Source organism: Megascapheus bottae, chromosome 15, assembly GCF_031878675.1.
Source record: "Megascapheus bottae isolate mThoBot1 chromosome 15, mThoBot2.hap1, whole genome shotgun sequence".
In the NCBI taxonomy this organism is placed as follows: Eukaryota; Metazoa; Chordata; class Mammalia; order Rodentia; family Geomyidae; genus Megascapheus; species Megascapheus bottae.
Genome location: NC_143523.1, coordinates 18776544 through 18800680, shown reverse-complemented (window position 1 = coordinate 18800680; position 24137 = coordinate 18776544). Strand labels below are relative to the sequence as shown.

General features: G+C 39.7%; 1 protein-coding gene across 1 annotated transcript in view; it reads left to right on the top strand.

The window, feature by feature from the left end:
• The window catches only part of Sorcs3 (sortilin related VPS10 domain containing receptor 3), a 380666-nt gene that overhangs the window by 274412 nt on the left and 82117 nt on the right, over nt 1-24137 (top strand). The window contains exons 9-13 of the mRNA XM_090345517.1: nt 3375-3554; nt 12292-12438; nt 13889-13991; nt 19818-19894; nt 22692-22783. Of these exons, the coding sequence (XP_090201643.1) occupies nt 3375-3554; nt 12292-12438; nt 13889-13991; nt 19818-19894; nt 22692-22783 (599 nt within the window). The remainder of the gene's footprint in view (nt 1-3374; nt 3555-12291; nt 12439-13888; nt 13992-19817; nt 19895-22691; nt 22784-24137) is intronic.

Below are 24137 nucleotides of genomic sequence, written 5' to 3'. Positions count from 1 at the left end.
AACAAACAAAAATGTAACACACATTTTTTTCTGGCTGAAGTGATTATTAAAATAACAAGTTAAAAATATATTCAGGAACTTAAAAAGACAAAGCAGAACATATAAGACTCTGAGTGGTAAAGCAATGCCTTAGGCAATCCAGAATTCAAAGTCCCTAGAAACAGAATCCCATCTCAAACACAGATCTCCAGGCTAGGAAGGATAAGGGCATTAGCTAACACTATGTTTCCCTAGATAAAGTTGTTCTTCAGATTTTTTAATCACTTCATACTAGACCCAAAGTGAGCCATTCAGTGTATCTTTACAACTTGGAAAAATAATGTTATTGTTGTTTCGCAGTTGAGAAGTCCTGATCTAGTGGATAAGTAAAGTGAGAAAAGTGAGAGAAAGCTTGAGTTTCTGTTCATAATGTCAATTACCTATTTCCTAAGTTGCCATTAATCCCTGTCACATGCTGCCAGGCACTCCACTGGTGCCTGAATTTCATGGCTATACACAAGGAGTGCCAGTGCAATGCCAAGGGACTAAGTTATAGAGGACTTGGCACAAATCTCCTACTCTCTGCAAATCGTTCCAATGCCACTGAGTGCATGCCCTAAGCAGATAGGCTGGGAACATGTGCTCAGACAGTGTGCAGTGGGTGTTTTTAATGCTTGTTATTTAAAGCAAGGCCTGCAATATCAGCCACAGGGCTTTATACAACAACAACTTGCTTAAAAGCTATTTCCATTTTTAAACAATGGAAAGAACCAGTCTATTGCCACCACCTCCTTTTTCACCTCAGTTATGAAAGAGATCAATAACTGTCCAGCTGTTTTCACAGTCTCCCCTATTAGTGAGATGCTACCCTGGATGGGATTGCATGGCTAGCATGATTCTCCCCACAGAAGCCACCATGAGGCTGCTAATCATTAATGGAATGCAGTACTGTGGCAATCAGTTTAGGACCTCATTTGTTGCCACCTGCAGACATAGTGCTTAGGGAAGTGAACTGTTTGCTTTCCTAAGAAGGTTGAAATTATATATACATATATGTTATATGTATAAATTTATTTATATAAAATATATGTATATGTGCATAAATACTAAGGCAAAAGGAACCTCATGTTGGGAAGATTGTTTAGAAAATTCCTAAATTCTCTTTCTTGGGCTAATTTATGGATTTTTCAGGTTATTATCTTAGCATTTTCCTTTTGGAAGAATGTCACTGTTAATTTCCCCTTTCTATTGTCTAGTAGAGATACCTGCTTAAATTGTCTGAGTTTAGGCTACCTCATGGTGGGGTGACAGTACATTTTACAACCACAATTCTATGAAATAGTGCCATAAAAACCAGTCATAAAGAAGAGAGAATAACAGAATGAAACAGTTTTCATCTAAGGTTATTTAAATAGCCCAAATTAGAAGCTACCATTATCAGCCTTTAGAATGACTTGTTTGTTAAATGAACCATGCTATTAAACCAGGGCCTTAGTACACACAACCAGCCATCTGTATCCATGGATTCACAAATTTAACTAACTACGGATCAAAACTGTAGTTAAATTTGCATTTGTATCAACTGCAGACTTTTCTCTTCTCACTTATGTTTAACAATATAATACAAAGACTATGTCTCTTCAAAAAGAGCAGAAAACATCCCCCCAAGAATGTGGCCATGTTTTCAAGGTCATTTTGTTGCACATAGATGCCAATATTATGTTGAAAAGTTGGTTTCTTGGTTAAGAAAGTCTCATGTTTAAGTCATAGTAATGTCATTTGTTAGTTGAATGACTTTGGAAGATTGAGAACTTCATAGGCAGACATCTCAGCAGTCCAGACACATGAGGCATTGAGTCTCTCTCCCAAGAGCCTGGTACCTGTTCACCAGCTGGCATAGCCCCAAGTCAGCATTTACCTAATATGCATTCATAACAAACCTGGCTCTGTCTAATCCTGACCGTGCCCTGGTGTTTTAAGTTGTTTTTTCCCCTACTTCTTTTACATTAGTTTAGTCTAAAATAACTTAGCTCATTCATTTTTATGACCAAAACATCTGGGAAAAGCCAGGCGTTTCTATTGCATTTTTAACAGGGTAAGTGAATTTAATCTGTAGTTCCTGCAGCTGCTATTTCCCCTCCTACTGGGTTCTTGGGTATTCATTCCACACCAACACAACACGATTTCATCACATGGTTTTAAAGAGTAAAACTTCTTTCCATTTCCAAACAGCCCAGCAGGAGCTTGTAATTCTACAAGATGTGTAAGCACAAATGGGCAAGTGAGGTCTTAGTCAAGGTGACCTAGGGAGTTCAAGGCCAGAAGCCATTTGTCAGAACCCCCGGTAAAGAATGTAGAATTTTTTTGCTTGTTTCTTTTATCGCCCAATTGTCTAAAATAAAACTGCCTATTTCTACTTTTAAAAAATATATTTAGTTGGGTGCGGTGGCTCATGCCTGTAATCTAAGCTACTCAGGATGCTGAGATCTGCGAATCAAGGCTCAAAGCCAGCCCGGGCACAAAAGGACCTGAAACTCTTACGTCCAATTGACCTCTAGAAAGCGGGAAGTGGGGCTTGACTCAAGGGTAGAGTGGTAGCCTTGAGCTGAAGAGCTCAGGGACAGCGCCCAGGCCAAGTTCAAGCCCCATGACTATTACTATTATCACGATGGAGAGAAAATTGGAAATCATGGAGACACATTCTACAGTCACACAGATGGACTATGCACTGTTTATAGTCATTGTTTATAGTGGGGTGCAGAACACTAAATTCCAGATTGAGTTTCATTTGCTCTCTATCAATGAGTGTCAAATATAACTTCACCTTCCTAGCACTGGACCCTTCCTTTTGCTGTACTTCTAAAATATTTGACAGTATCCTTTGGTATGAAACAGCTCTCCATGGAGCAACAGTGAAGCAGGTGTGAAGATTTCAAGCCAGACCCATTGACTGTTGCTTCACATCACCTTCTTGATGCTGAAGACTATCAAGAAAAAATATAAACCACTACACTACAAAAATGAAAACTATAAATGAAAATCAAACGATGACAGGTCTTGCTTCCATTTCATGTGTGCGCTCCCTTTGGCAAGGTTATGCATCTCCATTAGCACTAACACTAAATTGTACATGTGAAAGTAAAACAAATGAAAGTGGATGAACCCTTGAAGCCATGGAAAAGGATCTCTTCTGAAAGCTTCTTACACTCAGGAAGGAGCTGAGCTCCTAGCTCTTAATTTATAGCCTTACACAGAATTGTAAGGCTAAAACTCAATTGTTGCCTAAAACTCAAGCTTTTCCTCAATTGATTTATAAATCTAGGTATTTAATCTGGACCCAGAGAAAAGAGGGGTAGAGAGATCTGCCGCCTTATGAGACTTTCCTCTTATTACAGGACATGCACATCATTAGCACAGACGAAAATCAAGTGTTTGCAGCAGTGCAGGAATGGAACCAGAACGATACCTACAACCTCTACATCTCAGACACACGTGGCATCTACTTCACCCTGGCTATGGAGAATATTAAGAGCAGCAGAGGTCTATTGGGAAACATTATTATTGAATTGTATGAGGTATGGAACCAAAGTTGTCCTACTGTGTTGACCTCTATTTCTTTTTTTGTCCGTGAGTCTTAATAGTATAAACATAAGTTGTGGAGTCTCAGATTCCAAGCCCAACTGTGTCATTATTTGGGCCTATTTTATTTGGGCCAAGAGGTGTACATTCCCTGTGACTCAGTTCCTGTAAAGCTGAGATACTTCGTGAGATGAGCTGAAACATCTGGGTGGTCTCTACCTCAGTAGAGTCAATCTTCTTGTGCATATAGCACAAGCACATACCAGAAATAGAGCTGCATGGCCTCTGTGGTAATCTAGGTATCTTTTCTAAACTGAGCTTTTTTTCTGTGGCTCCAGGTAGACATAGTATTAACTGTTTGCTTAAATTATTTGGAAAATCTTATTTATGAATGCATGTAATTTGTTGGAAACAAATGAAAATGTCTTAAAGGTGCCATTAAGTCCAACAACTCAGATATGAGCAGGCCACGTGAGTTTTTTTTTAATGCAGTCGTCAGTTAAAGAGTAATTAGTCTCTAATAAATTCACATAGGAACTAGAAATGAACTAGCTTTAGGGGTCCTAAGGAAGCAATACTTATGCTTCTGTGATGTGGTGTGTGTGTGGGGGGGGGGAAGAGAATGTAAGGAAGAGAGGGAGAATGACCTTTGACAGATAGGCCTGGGAATAGGGATGTGCTTTGGGTAACCACATGGAGATGAAGATGGAGTTGAGCAAAGAAATGGTGTCTTATTGTCTAATATCATACAGTGGTTACTGGTCTGGTCAAATCTACATAAATTGTGTGCTCGAGTGCATTCATTGAAGGACTGAGTGGGGCCCTTAGATGGCCTAGATGAGCTGTTGTTCCCTTGTGGGTGTTCCTCTGGGCAGAATGAAAAGCTGATAGACTAGAGAGTGGGGTTCTGCTTTACCACGATCTCTCCAGAGCAATGTTTGCAGATCTCTAGCCTCCACACAGTGGTATAAAGTTGGCTAGTCAGTTACTGAGAATGGCAGAAATAGTTTGCATTATAGTTATCCTATTAGGTAGAGGTGTGATAACCCAAAGGCATGGAGTGACTGGAAGTACATTTTTTTTTGTTTTGGTTTTATTTTTAAAGAAGGGGAATGAATATCATTCTACTTCTACAAAAGCAGTAGGAATTCCTTCATTTTCTAGGACATAAATGACCAGTGTTAATGTGATTCCCTTTCATGACAAGGTACCATTTTGGGAAATGTTCTAGATTCCTTTTGATGTGAAAATTGGTAGAGATAAATAACTTTGGTATGCTTACATCCTCATGCCTCTCACCACACCAGGATAAAGAAATAAACTTTTGTTACTAGAAGTGACTCACATCCTAGGGGAGTGTTTAGGTGAATGTTCCTAAGATTGAGGCCATTACAAGTTCCTTCTTGCTCAAGTAAGGCAATAGAGATGAGCTGTTTATCGATGTCCCTATGGTCAGATCCAAACAGCAGATGGTAGACATTGCTGTGGATGATTTCATAGTCAAGAAACAAAAAACCCCTTTGTCTCTGACTTCCTTGACACTGTGTGCAAGTTTGTGACTGTGATATTCCTCTCAGAAAGGGAAGCTGAACCTCCTAAGCCATTTAAAACTTCAAGCCACTGTGGTCTGAAGTGGAGCATGAATCACTATGAAGAATGTGCACAGATGCATGTAATTTTTTTTGTCTCCCTGCTGAAGTTGGTCTTCAGTATTGCTGGGAGAAAAAAAAAAATGGCATGGTGTCATTGCTTTTACACAGAAGCAAGATGTACCAGGTTGGTGCAACTTTCTCAAAATCAGCTTGGTGAGCCTGTTGTTCTTTCAGCTTAACCACAGTTGATCACGTCTATACTTCATATTTAGGCTCATAAAAATGTCAGTAGAGTTGTTGGATTCAGGCAGCTTACAATCAAGATTTGAGGGGATCAGTAGACAAAATCCCCTATTACCTGCCCCAAGCTAGAACCAATTGACACAAAAAGGAAGAATGAGACAAATGGAAGTCATCCACAGCATTATTGCTCTAAAACCTATCTAAGAAGTGGAACCTCTAATCTTTTACCTCTGAGTTAGATTCATCCATTTGGCAACGGGCAGAAATGGTCAATCAAATACTGTCCTGTAGAAGATAGTTTCTGTAACAACTGAGAGTTGAGGTACAGAATATGTGATTCATTCAAGTGTTTTCCAAAACTGGGCAAATTAGGAGAAGTTATTGGTGCTCAGTTCTTTACATCAATGTAATTGATCTGTTACCCCCGGGAGAAGGGAGTGAGGAAGTAGGACCCAGCCCACATATTAAGGATAGTGTGAACTAAAGCATGTAGATCATGTACATTTTGGAGCAAGTGAGCACACTTATCTATTTGTTTTGAATTGGTGCTTGTCTAGGAAAAGAATGAAGGTGTGAGGTAGCTTAGTTAGATTTTTAGATTCTAAAAGGCATTTAGTAACAGGTGAGTAAGTTGGAAACAGACGAGTATCTAGACCATGACCAAATCGGAGATTTTTAATAGGGATGTTGTTTTGTACCTGGAGATACATCCTGTGGCTGAGAGATAAAATTCAATTTAATTGGTCTCTAGGGGTCATTAGGATTCAACCTTCTTTTTTGTAGATTCTCATATAAACTGAGATTGTGTACCATATGTCCAGTTAACAAAGAGACTGCAATTTTCCTGGACTTCAAATGCCCTTGTGTGTGTGATATAGCTGGAAAAAGCAGCAGGTTCACTCATCTAATTCAGTTAAGTGAACACCACATTCCAGAGAGTATTTCATCAGGTGTGTGGGGACTGGAGAGTAAGGATTGTGATCTATTGGATATATGGAGGTATTCTTGATTCTTGTTAGGGTAGAAAGCATGGTCTAACTCTTATGAGAGATACGTTTTTTCTTACCTTTTTGGGTCACATAAGGAATGCTAGCCTCAACATGAGTGATCAGAGGAGACCTGCATGACAGGTTGCTTCCATAATGGAGTAATGCAGAGGAGGAGAGGAGAACCAGCTTCGGGCAGGTGGAGCCCTAGGTCATGCGTCCTCAAGTGGATTTGTGGAGAAGTTGGTATCGAGATCAGAGATACCCTGCAAGAGATGGCCTGAAGAGTTTGGCATTTATTCTACCCTTTTCTCCCCATAAGTACATAACCAATAAATGCCAGTGTGGTATAGGTTAATTTATAACATTATAATATAACAGGGTATTACACACATTTCTCTTGTTTGAAAGGTCAGAGATGCCTGTAGGTAAATGTCAGGTGTCAGATAGGTCAGGTTGACCTTGATCTTAAGGTGCTGGTGAATCACTTTATCCTCCACTGTGGGCTTCTCAAGCCTCTTGAAAACGGAGAAGCGGTAATGATGGCATGAATTCTGAGGAAAATGTAACTAGTCCTTGGAGACTGAACTAGACGACAGTCCTTGGAGACTGAACTAGATCAGCTCTACTGAATGCTCCCAAGACCAGTAAGGCTGACACAACTTCTGTTCTGCCGGGGCCTACCGGCAGCAAATTGGGGTTCCTGAAATAGGGGGCAGGGACTGGAAAAAATAGAAGAGAGACAAACACATGGGGTCCGGGAGGTCTGCAGCCCAGGTAAAAACTGCAGCCCCATTTATTCTCAACTCAAGGCTTATATCCCTTCTTGAAACCAGGGAACCTCCAGGTGTTACATTCATATGGTAAATCTCAGGTCATTTAAACAGAATAAGGCCAGAAAACAATAAGACAATAAAGCCATTGTCTGATGCAAATCAAGGTACAGTTTGATTCCACTCTGGCTCCCAACATTGTTCTACATTTATATTAAAGTAGAATATTCTGTAGAGTGATTCTCCTGTTCACTCACCTCTTAATCTACAAAAGCAGAGTATTCTCGCCAGGCCTGGTGGCTCATGCCTGTAATCCCATCTACTCTGGAGGCTGAGCTCTGAGGATCACAGTTCAAAGCCAGTCCGGTCACAAAAGACCATGAGACTCTAATCTCTTATCACTAGAGAATGGGAAGTGGGGCTATGGCTCCAGGGGTAGGGTCGTAGCCTTGAGCTGAAGAGTTCAGGGACAGTGCTCAGGCCCAGTGTGCAAGCCCCAGGACCCACAAAAAGAAAAGAATATTCTTATGAACGTGATTACATAATTAAGCAAGGACATAACAGTTGTAGGCCAAATGTGAATTGATCTCTTCCTAAAGGTGACAGAAGTCTAACACTAAACAAGACTAGGCTGGGATTGACTGAAGACATCCTTTCTATGGGAGGACAGTTGTTCTCATGACATGTTTCTCAGAACTTTACTATGCTTTTCCACATTCCTACCAATAAACTACATTTCACCTTAGTTTCCTCTCAACACATAGATCAAGAACCAGATATTCAGTTATGCTATGGAATCATCTGTGAGCTGATACAAGAATTTTGTTCAGTGCTGTCCTTTGGTATGAAGTATTCCACTTGAAATTCCATATGATCAAAACAGCTTCACAGTTGTTGCTTATACCAGAACTGGCATGTATAGTAGATATACTGAACGAGCTACATACATACTTTTAAACATTTATAGTTCGTATTTTCAAAAATGCAAAGCATAGATCAAATTAATTATATATTTTACTTAAATCAATATTTTCATTTTAGTAAAGGTTCAATGTGAGAAAATAATAATTCAATATTTCTATACTAAATATCCAGGATCCTGGGTATATTTTATATTTCTCACACATCTTAATTTGTATGCTAATTTTTAACCTAAAATATTTGATCAACAGTTTTCATACAATCTACAGTAGAATAATGATAATGATGATGATGATGATGATAATAATAATAATAATAATAATAATAATAATTTAGTGCAACTATGTTAAAAGTTTGCCTATAAACAAATTGAGTACCAATTCTTAAATTTATATTTATAGTGGTTCACATTTTAAATAAAATTGAAAGTCAGTCTCCTGGTATCACTTGTCAGTAGCTATCCTATTGGAATGCGTTGACATGGGTTATATACTACTCCTTTATTTTTCTCTCATAGCATTTCTTTGTGGAATAGTTAATTCTTGGTACACCTGAAGAAATCATAGAGATGCAGAGGATGTGGTGGCTTAGTCATTGTGAGGCTACATTTGATAGGGTCACTGAGTAGAAACTGGGATGCTTTAACTATGCTTCCGAATCTATAGTTTTTGGAAATGGATATGTATTTCATGAGCAGTAAGGCTTACCCTTCTGGTCTTTAATTCTATGAGGTTTTACAAGTGTGCATAGTTGTGCAATGGCCACCCAGGCCAGACAGAGAGCTTCATTCCCCAGAATATTCACTTTTCTAGCCAATCCTTATTCCACACAGTATGTCTCTGACAGTCATCCATCTTCTTGTCTGTGCTTTTGCCATTTCTGGAGTAGCACTCAGTGCAGTGACATAGTGGGTTACCTTTGTTTGAAGTTAGAAAAATGCCATCTAACATCTAATTTGACATTGTTGAGTGTTCTGATGGATATGCAGAGTAGTATTCCGTCGTGTGGATGTAAACTACTCCTCAGCTGAAGAATAATCAGGATGCTCTCAGTTTGGGGTGATTATGAATAACAGTTCTATAAGCATTCATATCACCACAAGGTTTTTTTTTTGTTCATGGTAAATGTCTCGGAGATGTTGGATTAAATGAATTGTATTTGTCTTAAGAGCTGAACAACTGTTCTTAAAGAAGCAGTTGTTATCATTTCAACTCTACATCGGCACTTGGTAATATCTGGTTTGTGTGTGTGTATGTGTGTGTATCCATTCTGAATAGGACCTCATTCGGGTTTGACTTTTTACTCAGTGAATCTATTTCTCTCCTCTAACAAATTATACACAGATGGATAGAATGGAACTCATTACCCAGCCTCAGTGTTCTGGTCTCTGCTCATATTACTCACATTCCCTACCTACCTTCCTCCCTGTACATCATTGTGACTTTTGGTGACCTGTCTTAAGTCAAATGAACAGCTGCTTATGAGCTCCACAGGGACCTTTTCCTAGAACTGATCCTCATCAGACCCTCACCATGGGTCTGACTCTGGGGACAGCCTAAGGCAGATCCCGGTAATTGCTTTTCTCAGTAGAACCCTGTATTCTTTGTCCTGAGATCTCAGGTCTCAGAGGCCTGACTGGCATATGGCCATGCCACCTGGACACAGTGCTTTGCCAAGGGTCTGCTATTAGTTTATCTCTTTACTTCAAATTGTTTCCCGGGGGAAAGTGGGCCATGAAGCCTTGGCATCTTGTACCCTCTCCTGTCAACATCATCATAAGCTGCTGCTCTTCTTTCTGGACCGTATATATCTATATCTATATCTATATCTATATCTATTTCATATATATGTATATATGTCTTATCCCTTAATAATCCCTTTTTGTCAGTCTTGAACTCAGGGCCTGGGCACTGTCACTGTCCTTGGTGTTTCTCAAGTGTTCTACCACTTGAGCCATAATACCACTTCCAGCTTTTTCTGTGTATGTGGTACTGAGGAATCAAACCCAGGGTTTCATGCATGGTAGGCAAGCACTCTACCATACTCTGCCATGCTCCCAGCCCATCCCTTAATATTTTTGTGGATTTTTTTGAGGGGGAGAAAGGCCCATGATACCTTTTTTCAGAAATGTACATGTACATGTGTTGGTATAAATAATGTATATATGGATATCACTCCTCAATTGTAACATAAATGTATTTCTAACTTGGGTTTCAGTCAAAAAAATTTTTTTAAATGGTGTAGGATACCAAATGCCAAGCGCTCTACAATCTTATAGCCCATTTGTTTGTATAAGGTGTGGAGACAAAAGGTAACTCAGTATAATGTAAAGGCTTTGAAACATCCAAGGATGGATGGATGGATGGAAAGTTTCTTTCAGAAGACAAAGAGATGCACGTGGCTTTATGCATAGCTTCAGGAGTAACACTGCCACAGGAACACCTGGGTTCCATGGAAATTGCTCCTCCCTACTACTGTTTAGTCCTCACTCTCCTAATGTTGCCCTGAGAAATTTTCTGTGGGATGCACATAAAATGACCAAGGTGGTGGCCTTCAGGGATGGGATGCATCCAGGTGGGAAACAGGGTCACAGAGGCAGTAATTTCACAGGAAACATAGAGTCACACATGTATGTATGTATGTGGGTATAGAGAGTGATTGGGGTCTGGGGATTAAGAATTTGCTAGTAATCCAGCAGAAAAGGTAAGCATTCTGCAGACATAAGCAGAACCTTTTGGAAGAATACTCTAGAAAAAGACATTTGTTGTGAAAAAAGATGGATTTAATGAACACCTTTTTGGTTCATTTTAAAGACCAAGGCTAGGTGTGTGGGGGGGTGCTAGAGGATCTCAGGGACTACACATTTGCATGCAAAACGCCAGTGTCCTTGAATAACACGGAGTGTAAGCTGTCAGGGAAGAGAGGCTGTGGCTAGGGACAGGCAGAACTCCAGAACAAAGGGCCCACCTCCACCTTGTCCTTACTCACTCTCTGTTCAAGGTGGGAGGCTAATCAATTATATCCTTGGTCCCTTGTCAGACTCCTCAGGTGGTGGTGTCCTTCTCTGATAACTCTTTTCTCTTCCTGACATTCCCTTCCTATTTGCTTTGTGGGGTTTTTTTTTATTTGTTTATTTGTTTGTTTGTTCATTTTATTTAGTTTGACATTTTCCTTGAAGGGCAATGAGATTACTGAGGAAAAAAATCAAACAGACGACTTTAATTCATCAGCTAAATTAGGTCACATAAAAAAATAAAGACAACACAATCCTACTGATTCCTTCCATAGAAGTTTTCCCCTTTGCTTCCTTTAGTATTCAGTTAACCATAATCCCTGGACAGATGAAAAGCACAATTTAAAACTTAATATATCTCGGTTTCATTCAGTAAATATGTAGTTTATAATGGACTTTTGGTGTTAGTGCCTGCTGGAATGTTCCTGTAAAGTTACAGGAATCTTTGTTTTATACTGGACATTATCATTTTAAATAAATGTTCTTTCCCATCATGTAGAATAAAAGAAATCAAAATTTGACTCAGACCTATACTTAACTTAGGAACTTATTAGGTGATAGATCTTTAATCCTCAGCTCACAATACTTGTGGTGATTCTCTGTTGCCTTCTCAAAATCAAGGACATTCAAATCCTATTTCATTAGGATTTCTGGCCAAGGTATTCTGCATTATCTCATGCACCCTTTGCCAGCCAATGAGGGAAAAGAGGAAAAAACCACTAATTTTCAGGTGATGGTGGGCCATGAGCCAATCATACAATGAGCTAGTAACATGGTTAGAAATAGATGCCAGGTCATCTTCCCCCAAATATCTACTAGATTATGAATTGGGATTTCTGGGCTCCCACCGTTAAGAATAGCCATAAAGATCCCTTGAATAAAGGCACATGTCTTTGGAAGGGCAGCATCTTCAGTTGTGATCAGAGTAAATTTTAATAGTGAATTAATGATAAGATCAACTAGAAAAAAAAAGCACAGTCAGGAAAAGTGGGGAAAAGCAGATGAGGAAGATGGTGCTGAGTTAAGGAGGTACTAGCGGCTATGATGATAAACCTAAACATCATTCATAGTGTTGCTCACTGTGTTCCTCTTGCTCTCTCTTCAATTCCAAATAACCTGTAGAAGATGCTAGAATTTCTTTCAGGACTTAAGACTACAGGTATTTTGACCCCACATGGTTCTTCATCTTTCACCTTTTTTCCTAGGTAGCAGGTATCAAAGGGATATTCCTGGCAAACAAGAAGGTGGAGGACCAGGTGAAGACATATATTACTTACAACAAAGGCAGGGATTGGCGCCTCCTGCAAGCTCCAGATGTGGACCTGAGAGGAAACCCAGTGCATTGCCTTCTGGTCAGTCATCTAGTCCCAGGAGGAGTTCACAGGGCAGGCTGCTCCCATGTGCATGCTACATCATGGATTTTTTCAGCTCCAGACTAAGACTCACACGTGATCTTGGGAGTTGGGCTGCTACTGTGAAGCAATTACCTTCAAGTGACAAAATATTGGTCTGTGGTTTAGATTGCCACACCAATTCATTGTAATTGCACAGCATTTACATTTACTCAATAGATGCCTATGTAATTCATCTAAGAATATTCCCTGAATTCTGACTCAAAGTGGGATAAAGATGAAACAAAAATTTCAAGCAAAATTTGTATGTGGTGTATAGCTGTAGTCCCAACTGCTTTTGAACTAGAGATGAGAAACTTAAAGTTCATTGCCAGCCTTGGCATAAACATTAGTGTTATTCTATCAATAAGATAAAGTGATTGCTAAATGGATGGATAATGCTCTAAGGAAAGCCATGTCTGGATAAAACCACAAATTTCCTAATCTGGAAAATAACATAAAGGTAAAAAAGACTGGAGGCATGACTCTTGTGGTAAAACTCTTGAGATCTCAGTACCAAAGTTAGGGATACAGTAGAGACTGGGACCCTTATCCTTTTGCATTTGTTAAAGTAACTTAAATATTTTGTTTTGTTATCTTCTGTTAAAGGAAAAAAAAACCCTTTGTGTATTAGGAAGGTCAGAGACAAAGAGATGCCTAATGCTAGGAACAACTTACAGCATGATGAGTTGAGTTTTTTGTTTGTTTATTTGTTTGTTTTTTCTTCCTTAAACCTTACCTATGATTTTATCTTATTTTCCTAACCTATTTTCTCATTAATCCTATTAATTGAATAGAATATTTATAAATCCCCAAGTTCTTTTTAAAATGTACAATGTGAAGACCTAAGTCTGTATATATACAGATTATAGACTGAGGAATTTCTGTAATATCTTAAGATATTTGTGATAGAGTCAAGTAAAACTATAAACAGAAAGAAAATACAACATATATATAGAAAGAGAGATGACACATCAGTTGATGGAGCGAGTAGATGATTCCGACTATGTCATTTTGCTTTCTTTCTTCATTCCTTTCAGTGGCTTCTTAGAGCTCAAAGAAGTAAAAATTTTCTGGTCATGGGCAGACATGGTGGTGATAGTAGAGTATTCTTATCATCTGGTTGGATAAAAAGACCGGGAAGTGTCTTAAATTCATCCATAAAATGGACAGGGTAGCAACAGGAAGAAGGGACAAGGAATACGACTATGGATGAAATTAGGGTTGATATTCAGGATAACTCCTAATCGGGTGAACATGATCCATATCTCAAAACAAAGTCAAACTCCTCACCTCAACTCTTCCTGTTTCTGTAATCTGAGCCCCGTGAAATTCCATTTCTTGTAGGGCAAGTGTATGGGAGGTTCAGGTGTTTCCTTGAATGAAACGATGTTCTTCTTTGTCATTATAGCCTTTCTGTTCCTTACACCTGCACTTGCAGCTCTCTGAAAATCCTTATTCCTCAGGACGAATCTCTAGCAAGGAGACGGCCCCAGGACTTGTGGTGGCTACAGGTAAGGAAAATACTTCCTGGGATTTTTCCCTCATGGAGAACCTCTTGAATAAGTTTGCCACTTATTATTCGAACATGGACTAGTTTGAGTTTCACATGGGAAAACTGTGGGAACTCTCTCCAGGAAAACATTCTAGATACTAAAGAGTTGTAGACAACTAGGTTAACACAACCTCTCCCCAGTCACAGAGAAGATCCATAGGTTTGTTCAGCAAGAGGCCAGAGAGTTCTGTCAGATTGAACTTGACTGGTCAGAGAGATTGTACAAAAATACACCACCAAAGAATTCTCACTTTAAGAAAACATGGTATATGAACTTCCCAGCTCTCTCCAAATATCAGTTGGGGCAATTTTCTCTTTACACAGAGGATACTTTACAGAGTTTCACCCTAGAGCTGTTTTTAATCAGGGGGTCTCTGGTGCATGTAAAGGTTTGTTTACACATGATTAAACACTTGGCTGAAAGCCTGGGGGAAAGGGCAGAAAAGCTTAAGGTTGCATTGTTGGAACCACTGTCCACTGAACATCAATCAGAAGTGAAGATAAAGCAACCCAAATGAAAATGAAAGTCTCAGGGGAATGTGGTCTCATTAGCATGCATTTGATTTGCATATACCTTTTCAGGAATACATTGACAGCATCAGATGAGACAGGCTTCTAATCTTAGCAGTGAGAGTTCTGGTGTTAGGCGGCTTTCTCCTGATGAAAGCAGATATAGTCACAGTGACTTTCTGAGGAGGTACATTCAGATTTTTTCATCAATTTTAAGTTCTGGGTCTTCCTTAAGCCTCTGGTTCACCAACAGTGACCAATCATTTTAGTCAGTTGGTCAGGGAAAAGAGCCAGCTGGTATCTTTTCTTTCCTTCCCTTTCCTTCTTCCTTCTTCCTTCTTCCTTCTTCCTTCCTTCCTTCCTTCCTTCCTTCCTTCCTTCCTTCCTTCCTTCCTTCCTTCCTTCCTTCCTTCCCTCCTTCCTTCCTTCCTTTCTTGTGGGGTTGAACTCAGGCCCTGGATGATGTCTCTGAGCTCTTTTCCTCAAGGCTAATACTTTGAGCCACAGCTCACTGCCAGCTTTTTCTGTGATTAATTGGAGATGATAGTCTTTTAGACTTTCCTGCCTTGGCTAGCATTGAACCATGATCCTCAGCTCTCAGCCTCTTGAGTAGCTAGGTTTACAGACACCAGACACTAGCCTTTGGCTTTTTTTAATTTTAAAAAATTATTATCTTTAAGTAGTTTCACAAAGGAGTTGCAATTTGACAAAGCAGTTTATAAATACATCTTTTAAATTTTTTACTTTTTATATTTTTTGAATATAATACATCTTGATCAATCTCACCATTTTCAAATTTCTCAACTATCATTCCCCTCCACATCCCATCCTTTATTCTTCTTACTTTTGTAAGGTGTACATTGGATTGTTGTTTGCATTTTCCCCCTTTTGCTGGTATCTTGATGTGGAGGAATCAATAGTGACTAGCACTTGGCTTCAGGAATCAAGGACAGTGAGAGATTAGGGCAGGATCAGATGCTGTGCTCCTGGCTTGAACATTTTCCTATGCAAGTTGACTCAGGGCTTGCTGTTCCAAGTCTTGCCTTTAGTCTATGCCTAGAGGAAACCAGGGCTGGAGTAGAAACTCCACTGCAAAACTGCTCAGGGGTACAATTTAACATGATTAGAATGCTTAACAGGTAGCCAGGTGCTGTTCGATGTCGTCTGTGCACTTTGAACTTCAGTATTTTTCATTGGAAAGGTGGGAATAATAGAACTAACATAGCCAAATTGCAGGGCTAAATGAAGCAATGAAAACTGGACTCAGAACACACTGAACATTCAGGACATGCTAGCTGTCATCATCATTAATATCACAGACTTTCAAGCTGCTCTTTTTCTGTCTGAAGAATATAATCTGTCCATCTCTTTCTATAGCACCATAAATCATACATGTATATTATGTTTGCAATGAAACTCAGAAAACCCATGATTCTTACTTTCTAAGTGGAGCACGAGCACTTACCAGGCTTGTGAATTTGGCTTACTTTTAACTTCTGAGTTTCATTTTCCTCATTGGTAACAAAGAACTCTTTCTATCTTGCAAGGGTATTGCCACACGTGAGATAAAGTAATATAGCTAAAAGACTGGCGAGTTTAGCATGATTGATAATTCTTATGCTGTAATCTCTGCCCAAGGGAGGCCGAGGGAGAACTGTAAATTTGAGGCAAGCCTGAGCTACATAGGGAAACCCTGCCTTAAAATAGCAAACCAACCAATTAAACAAAAGTAAAGGTGAACAGAATGCTGAAAGTTTAATCAGGTGGGAAAGTAGTAGTTATTATAACCTGTGAATGGTGTATGCTTCAATTTAATCTAATATTATCTTTTTTGTGTAACAGACATGGATAATAGTGACTTATTTTTCTTTGCCCTTATTTATTACACTTGTTCAATTTTGTTTTTTTCTCCCTCAAGTGACTCCTGAGATATCTTGCCAGCCCCTGGGCCTTTCTTTGCCAGGTGGTGTGGATGATGAGCTCCTCATGAAAAGCCAGAGTGAAATTGATATTTCAGGCTTCCTGATGCCCAGCTTTCCCTGCCTATGCTTGCTCAGTCTCCCTTGGAGGTTATTTGCCACCAGGAAAATAATTATTATTGAGTGGCTTATGTCTCCAGAAACCTTTCCACATTTATGTCCCCCGCCACTTTGGGGGAAGGCTTGGGACCGTCACCTTTCCACTCTCCCTGCTTATTCCCTCTTCCCATCTTGCATGGAGAAGTAATGGCAGGGAAGCCAGGTGAAAGCAGATGGAGTTCCTGTCTGCAGAGTTTGGCATCTGCCATTAGCAAGCAAGAACACAAGGGTTCTAGACATCCCAAACACAGGTCTCCGACAAGTACTAAAGATCTGGTATCATCACAATGCCTGAAAGTGTGTAGCACATTCTCTTTTCCCTGATGGCACAGCAGATACAACATGCAGTCACAATCTCCTCCAGTTTACTGATGAAGGTATAAGGAGTGAGTGGGAAAGGATAGTGCTTATTCCTACAACCAACCAACCATGTCTATCTCCAGGACCTTAACTGTGCTGTTTCCACAGCCTACCCATCCCTGCTCTGCATGCTACGAATGCTGACTATCACACTGTTAATTTCTTTGGCACAATTTCCATCTGCAGATGGCTGTGCCTTTCTCACCTTAGTCCTTGAAAGGGGTAGCACCATGGGTAGCTTTTCTAGTTTTCTGGCATCTGTGATGAGAGAGGCATCTCTAATCTACCGAATAAAGTACCAATTAATTACCGATTGAAAAGATTTCCACCCTTTCCCCTGTCACGTTTAAAGAGTGAAAAAGGTAAGGTTGCATGCGCAGGGAGAAAGCATAATTAGAATGAAGTGGTATGAATCTGCTCCAAAGCTCTTGGTACTTCCCTCATTTGCCAGCTAGGTTGTTGGTGAGAGAAACTCTCTACTCTACTGCACTCCGCAGCTCTATTCTTCCATCATGAGGAGATGGTAACCTCAGCTCTAGCTCCTTTCAACAAGTTCGGCAGCTGCTCTGGCAGTGCCTCATCTCTTCAGCTTTAACCATTGAGACTGTTCTCAAATCCTCTTTCTCTGCCATCATCATCCAGGCTCTTCCTGTAAGAGTATCCTCACAGGGCTGCTTAGGGACTGAACATGGCCAAAGTCCAAGTGCTGCTTTGATTATCTGTTAGATTCCCCCATCTAGGAGCCAACTTACTAACAGTATATCATGCAGGAGCCCATCAATGTATGGGAGTGAAAAACTGAGTTCATTATGAGCCCAGGAGACTTTCTTCTCACCAGAAAGCCTCCTTAAAATCAGTGTAGTTAAACTTTGAGAGGCTGAAAATATAGTCAGAAGCAACAACTAAGAAGGATAAAACAAGCTGGGCACTGGTAGCTCATGCCTATAGTCCTAACTCCTCAGGAGGCTGAGATCCGAGCATCACTTGAAGTCAGCCTGGGCAGAAAAGCTTGAGAGACTCTTATCTCCAATTAACCAGCAAAGACCTGGAAGATGGAAGGGTGGGCCACGTAGTAGAGCACCAGCCTTCTAGGGAAAAAGCCAAGTAAGAGTTCCAGGCCCTGAGTTCAAGTTCTAGTACTGGCACACCAAAGCATAGAGAAAGAAGAAAGATAAAACATGGTGGAACAGAGCTATAGAGCTGAAGAAACTAGAAGTGTCAGCTTAGGGTAGCAGTGCTCTTGCTGCCCAACATATTAATGGGTTATCATAGTCTTTATTTGTTGGGAAGTATAGATCACTTCCAAATCCTTCTTAGCACAGTGTTGCACAAGTCATTACCCAACAACTCCAGTTGATATTCTCTGCTCCATCATTCTTTGCTTCCTTTACTTGCCTTTGGAGCATTGCATTCCAAATTCCAGAGACCTCCATAGAAAGGCTCACCCAGCCTCTCCCAGTTTCAATCACACCTACTCCCAGAGCCTTGAGCCCCGGGTTATTTCTGGAAGCCTGAGTGTCAAAACAAGTTGGCTAGCTGTGTGCTCCCTGATGCTGACGGGAACTTGACAAGCTGTAGCCTGGCTTTAATTTCTCATGTTGAAGCATTAAATGTCAGAAGCTCAATTAACATTTTCATTATTGCATTTTCATTGTGTTCTTATTTAGGCTACAGATGTGTGGGAGCTAACATTCCCTTCCTGCTGTTTCTAAAGGAAAAAAAAGATGTCAGTATGATAGATTTTTACACGTTTAGGGGTATTTTCCTGGTTTGCAATATGTCCCCAGCTGCTCATCAACATCAGAATATTATTCAATCCTTTATTTATCCAAGTACTCAAGGCACAATTATTTATTGAGTTCTGTTAAGTTTGGGGCCTTGTTCTAGACTATGAGGTAGAGTCTATCTACCTCATAGACATACCTCATTGGTAAAACTCGGACAATGTTGATGGGTTAGGAAATCTCTGTCACCATCTTTCTTGGGAATATAACTATAGAAAGGAATTGTGTTCGACGGAGATAAAAATGGGAAGGAATGGATGAGGGCATGAACCATAATAAATATTGGCAATTTAGTTATCATCTGTGTGACTTCTCTCCACTTGCTGGTGAAAACTGCAGAGTGTGGTTAGTGTAGTTTGTCCTGGGAAATCTATAATTCAGACTATGTAATCTGTACCACAGCATCCCTTACCTCTCGAATGCTCAAGAGATAGCCTAACAGCTTCATTTGGAAACTTACATACAAACCCTCCCCTTCCTCCCCTCCACACTCACATTCATACACATCAGTTTTTCTTAGACCAGAGCTGTACTTCTGTCCTCTTTCCACACACACACACACATGTTTACTCTTCATGGTACACAAACCCAAAGCCATTTATAACAATCCTCTCATAGAGAGGGAAAAATTCAGCAGACCCAAGCTAAGTGATATTCACTTTTCCAAGTCTTTCCACTTACAGGTACATTGCTGTCATATTATTTTCTCTTTCCCCATGGTGGTTTCTATGCTTCCTGCCAAATTCTGTGATATGGCACCAAGAAAAGGAAGCACAAATGGAAAAGGGGTGTTGGGCTGGGAGAGATGAGGGTTGAGGATGAAAAGGGAGAATGTTAATCAAGATGCATTGTACTTATAAAGGGATATGTTGAGTGCTAACACATTTGTACAACTACTTAAAGATGATGATGATGATGATAATAATAATAATAATAGAAAAAAACATAAATCAGTGATAGCTATTACTTGGAAAACATTTACTCTCTGGGATTCCTCCACAAACCCTGAGATTATTTCATCTGACAGTTTCTGTTGGTCTGCTTATTTTTCAGGCAACATCGGTTCTGAGCTCTCACATACTGATATTGGTGTGTTCATCTCCTCGGATGGAGGCAACACTTGGAGACAGGTAACTAAGATGATTCAGGAAGAGGGAAGAGACATTTAGAGTTCAGGTCTGCCAATACCTCCCTGTCCTGTAGTCTCTCCAGCACATTATGACAAGATATCCCATCTTGTCAATCTCAGATACCAGTTTAGAAAGGCCATGGGGTAAGATGGGAGCACTGGGCAGGAAATAGAAAGAGCTGGAACTTTTCAATTGGCTCATTCTTTCTCTCAGGAGTAAGTAGGTAACAGATACTGGATGCTAAGTACAGTCCCAGTTCCTAGGATATGACTATATATTTTTCTGGCATTTATATTTATATGCTAATCAGGAGCCTCTTCACCTTTCTGGCTCTGTTTCTTTATCTACAAAGTGAACGAATTAGACTAACTAAAATTGGCAAAGGTTTGGAGTCCTATGCATCAAAAATTATGTAGAACGAGGTCTAAGAAAGTAGTAGAGGGTTTAATAGTTACATGAGTACATGTAAAACTAATTCAGTGGTATGAACACCCAATGCTGGCCAGCATAACTTTCAGTGATGATGGAAATTTTCTTTATCTATGCTGTCTCAGCTACTGGGCACCTGATATACGGCTAGTGTGACAGAGGCACTGAACTCTTTTATCTATTTTAATTAATTTAAATATAAGTACTCTCCTGTAGCAACTATATTGCACAACATGAATTCTCTCAATGTCAGTGAGGTGTCAGGCACGAACTTCAGGTGAGTTCCTTCCCTCAACGAAACCCAAAAGCAAGCAGAGGAAATGGGCCCAAATAATGTTCTGTATATTAGTGTGAAGTCACTTGGGTGGTATTATTATCATGGATAGAAAAGACAAGAGTTGATTCTACTGGAGAAATTGAGAGCCCTCATCTGGAAAAGACAAGAGAAGGGAACTGAATGCCTTGACGCTGTAGATAAAATCACCATCTGCAACTGGATTGCACAGCTTCCTCTTAGAATGTGTGTTAATCACCACCATGACCCAAGAACATCAATAGTGTCATTAGAGTCACCCCTATTACTATCCTCCTCAGTGTTAATACTGTTGCCACTAATACAATGGAAAAAATTACCAAGCACATGATAGAGAATGAAGTGGTCTTAAGTATTGTAAGGGTGTACTGCGACCAATACATCGTTTTCTACCCTGAAGGACATAATCTGGTAGAGGAGAAACACATATAATTACCTTTGAAGTAATAAATAAAACAAAACAACACAAAAAAACCCTCACAAGTACTAAAAGAAAGAGGGAACCATAATGCAAATTCATCTAGAACAAAATTCCCAATAGACAGATCTTTTCCTCCTCTACTTCAAGAAATAGCTTACCTAGTGTGTTGGCCACAGAGGCATTGCTTTCCCAGTGTTGTGACTGACTTTCTTACCCCTTTCTAGGATAGTCAAGGATTTCAATTTTCACTGGACTGGGGAAAAGTTAGCCCAGCACATAGCAATTAAGTGGAAAGTCTGCAGACAAGTCTCTCTGGTGCCTTGTGCCAAATCTCCCTCTATGTTTCTTAACCTCAAACTTTCAATCATCTATCCCCTTTATTTGGCTTATCATGTAGCCATCCTTTAACCTCAGAGAGAAAACTGAGCATCTTAGACTCAGTCTCTGTTCAGATCTGAAATGAAGTAAATCATTCCTTTAGATCCTTTGTGTGCCAGGACTCACCATTAGCAGGCATTTGCTTTTGCTTAAAAGATAAATGTAAAGAAGAAAAACAATGGAGATTTTTTAGGAGGGGGGACAAAGCATTTTAAGGGGGAAAGGTTTTGAGGACTGAGAAATGATGTTTTTCTCTGTAATATTGATTGGGATATAAATGTGAGTGGCTTCATTTCTACTACTCATTTTGCTTTTAAATTTGCCTATCCCCCTTCTTTCCCTGTTCACCTAAACCATTGTCTCAGCCTCTTCATCTAGTCTACAAGGGCCATGCTAATGTTAAGTACTGGAAGAATTCTTTAAGCCTATGTTTCTGGGGAAATGCTGTTTTTATTTCCCACTCCGATTCAAGATGGAGACATATATGACAGGAACATTGAAATATGTAGGAATAGGTCTGAAAAGAAATCTTAGTTCTGACCTTTTATTACTATTCATGCTTTGCAAATGTCTATGAATATATGGATGATTGGACCACTAAATAAGTGAATGAGTGATTGAGTAGATAGATTAATAGCTTATGAACAAGTAGCTGAATCAAAGAATGAATAGCTATGATCCTGGAAGTATGTGTTATTTTAATGGCTATTTATAATAAGAATTCATAGGTACCAAAGTTAGGGTTCCATCCAATCTGCAAGGGAGCCAGGGAAAGAGTAACAAAGTCCAGTTACTCAGTTATCTTTAGTGTCTAGTGAAATTGTCTTTTTAGCTCCTTGGTAAATTATAAATACTACCAGACACACATCACAATCTAGGAAACATCAGAATAGCTAAGGAAGAGTGGGATTAGCTGTAACTTATAAAGAGATTGAAGAACTTTCATTGAGTCATACTTTTCTTTGGGATACATAGATGAGCATCTCCCATTTTCTCTCAGCCTTTGTGTAGCACACTGGTTCCCAGGACTAGTAGAGAGAATGCTACAAGTCCCATTTGACTGGTGGGTAGAAATTGATTAGTTCTCTATAAAGTCAGATTTCTCATCTGCAAAGGGGGATAATGCTCACTAAACTATCTGATAGAGTTAGGAAGACATAGCATGTTAGAAGTGGTGATGTATGTGAAAGGCTGCAAACTGTTAAGCATGATGCATGTGGGAGGTATCACTATGATTGTTGTTGTTGTTGTTTCAGATCTTTGATGAAGAGTACAATGTCTGGTTCCTAGACTGGGGTGGAGCCCTCGTAGCCATGAAACACACACCTCTGCCAGTCAGACATTTGTGGTAAGGACAGTTTCCTACCCTCCTAATGAGCACTTTGGGTTTTATTTTTATTTGTCTATTTTTTTAGAGGAAAGAGTTGGGGTCAGTTACTTTTCATGGTTTGGTTCCCTTTTCTCCATGTCCTCATCCATCAGCCATCAGCCCATCTGGTCACTATGCCTTCCATCATCTAGTTCATCTGCGGCAATTGTAGGGCAGATAATTGAGATGGGGGAGCGTGATGGATGGGATGGATGGCAGACATTTGGGGGGGAACTGGTGGAGATGGAAGTGTCTACCAGTTCAAGCAGAGAAGATTAGGAATCCAAAACAGAAGAGATAAAAATTGCTACAAAGGGATGATTAGGTTCCTGGAACAGAGCCAGACCTTAGCTTTAGATTAGTTCAGCTTGTGCAATAAAGTCCACCAAAGACAGCTATTTTGTTAGATAGAGGACAAGCAGGGTTGTCTGGGCTGACACTCTAGATTTACAGTCATTAGGCTGGAAGTTGCAAACATACTTGTCTTAGTATTTCAAGTAAATGAGTGTAAGAAGGAAACCTGGTAAAAAAAATCCTTATTCATGATGAAAGAATGCACAGACCGAAGAGAAAAGCCAAAGAGATTAAAAACTCCAGTGAAAATGTGTTCATGGCTCCTGAAGGAAAAGGCGCTTGTAACATCCTATTCTATAGGCAGTTTGAGTCACTCATGAAATGAGGAAACTCTAGACCAAGAAAAACAAAATGTCATGAACTGGTCTTGGACAGAGTTGATTTAAAATAAGAGATATATAGCTATATATATATATATATATTGCTATATATTTATAAGCAAATGAATGACTAAGTGAATGATAAGCAATGAAATGGGAATGGGATAGATAATTTCTCTCAAAAGAAGGTCCATGTTGGGTTGTAGCTGAGCATATACACACAAGAGACCAAGAGCAGAGAAAGAATGTTATTGTACTTGTGCTTGTAAGGATGGTGATGACTTCTTGCTGTCGTGTGTTTCATGTTTGGCAGGAGGTAGATGAGTCTCATGTATTTATATCCTGACGGGAAATAATTGTAGGCTTCAGACTCAACAAAGTGAATTTTTGGAAGTGGAAAAAGGCAGTGACTAGATTACAGTTGATGGGATTGTCCATGAACAAAAGTTGAATCTTGGGTACCAGACTCTCGTTTTGGAGGTATCAATACATTTAGAATCTTAAGGGAACATTAGATTGTCATCAAGGATAAGCTTAGGATTCTATACTGCCCAATTCAAATTTTATCCACTTTGCCAAAGACTTAAAATAATTATTGGATTGACTGTTTTAGGTTAAATCAGAGAAAATGTTACTTTTACATATTAGAACATTGAAAT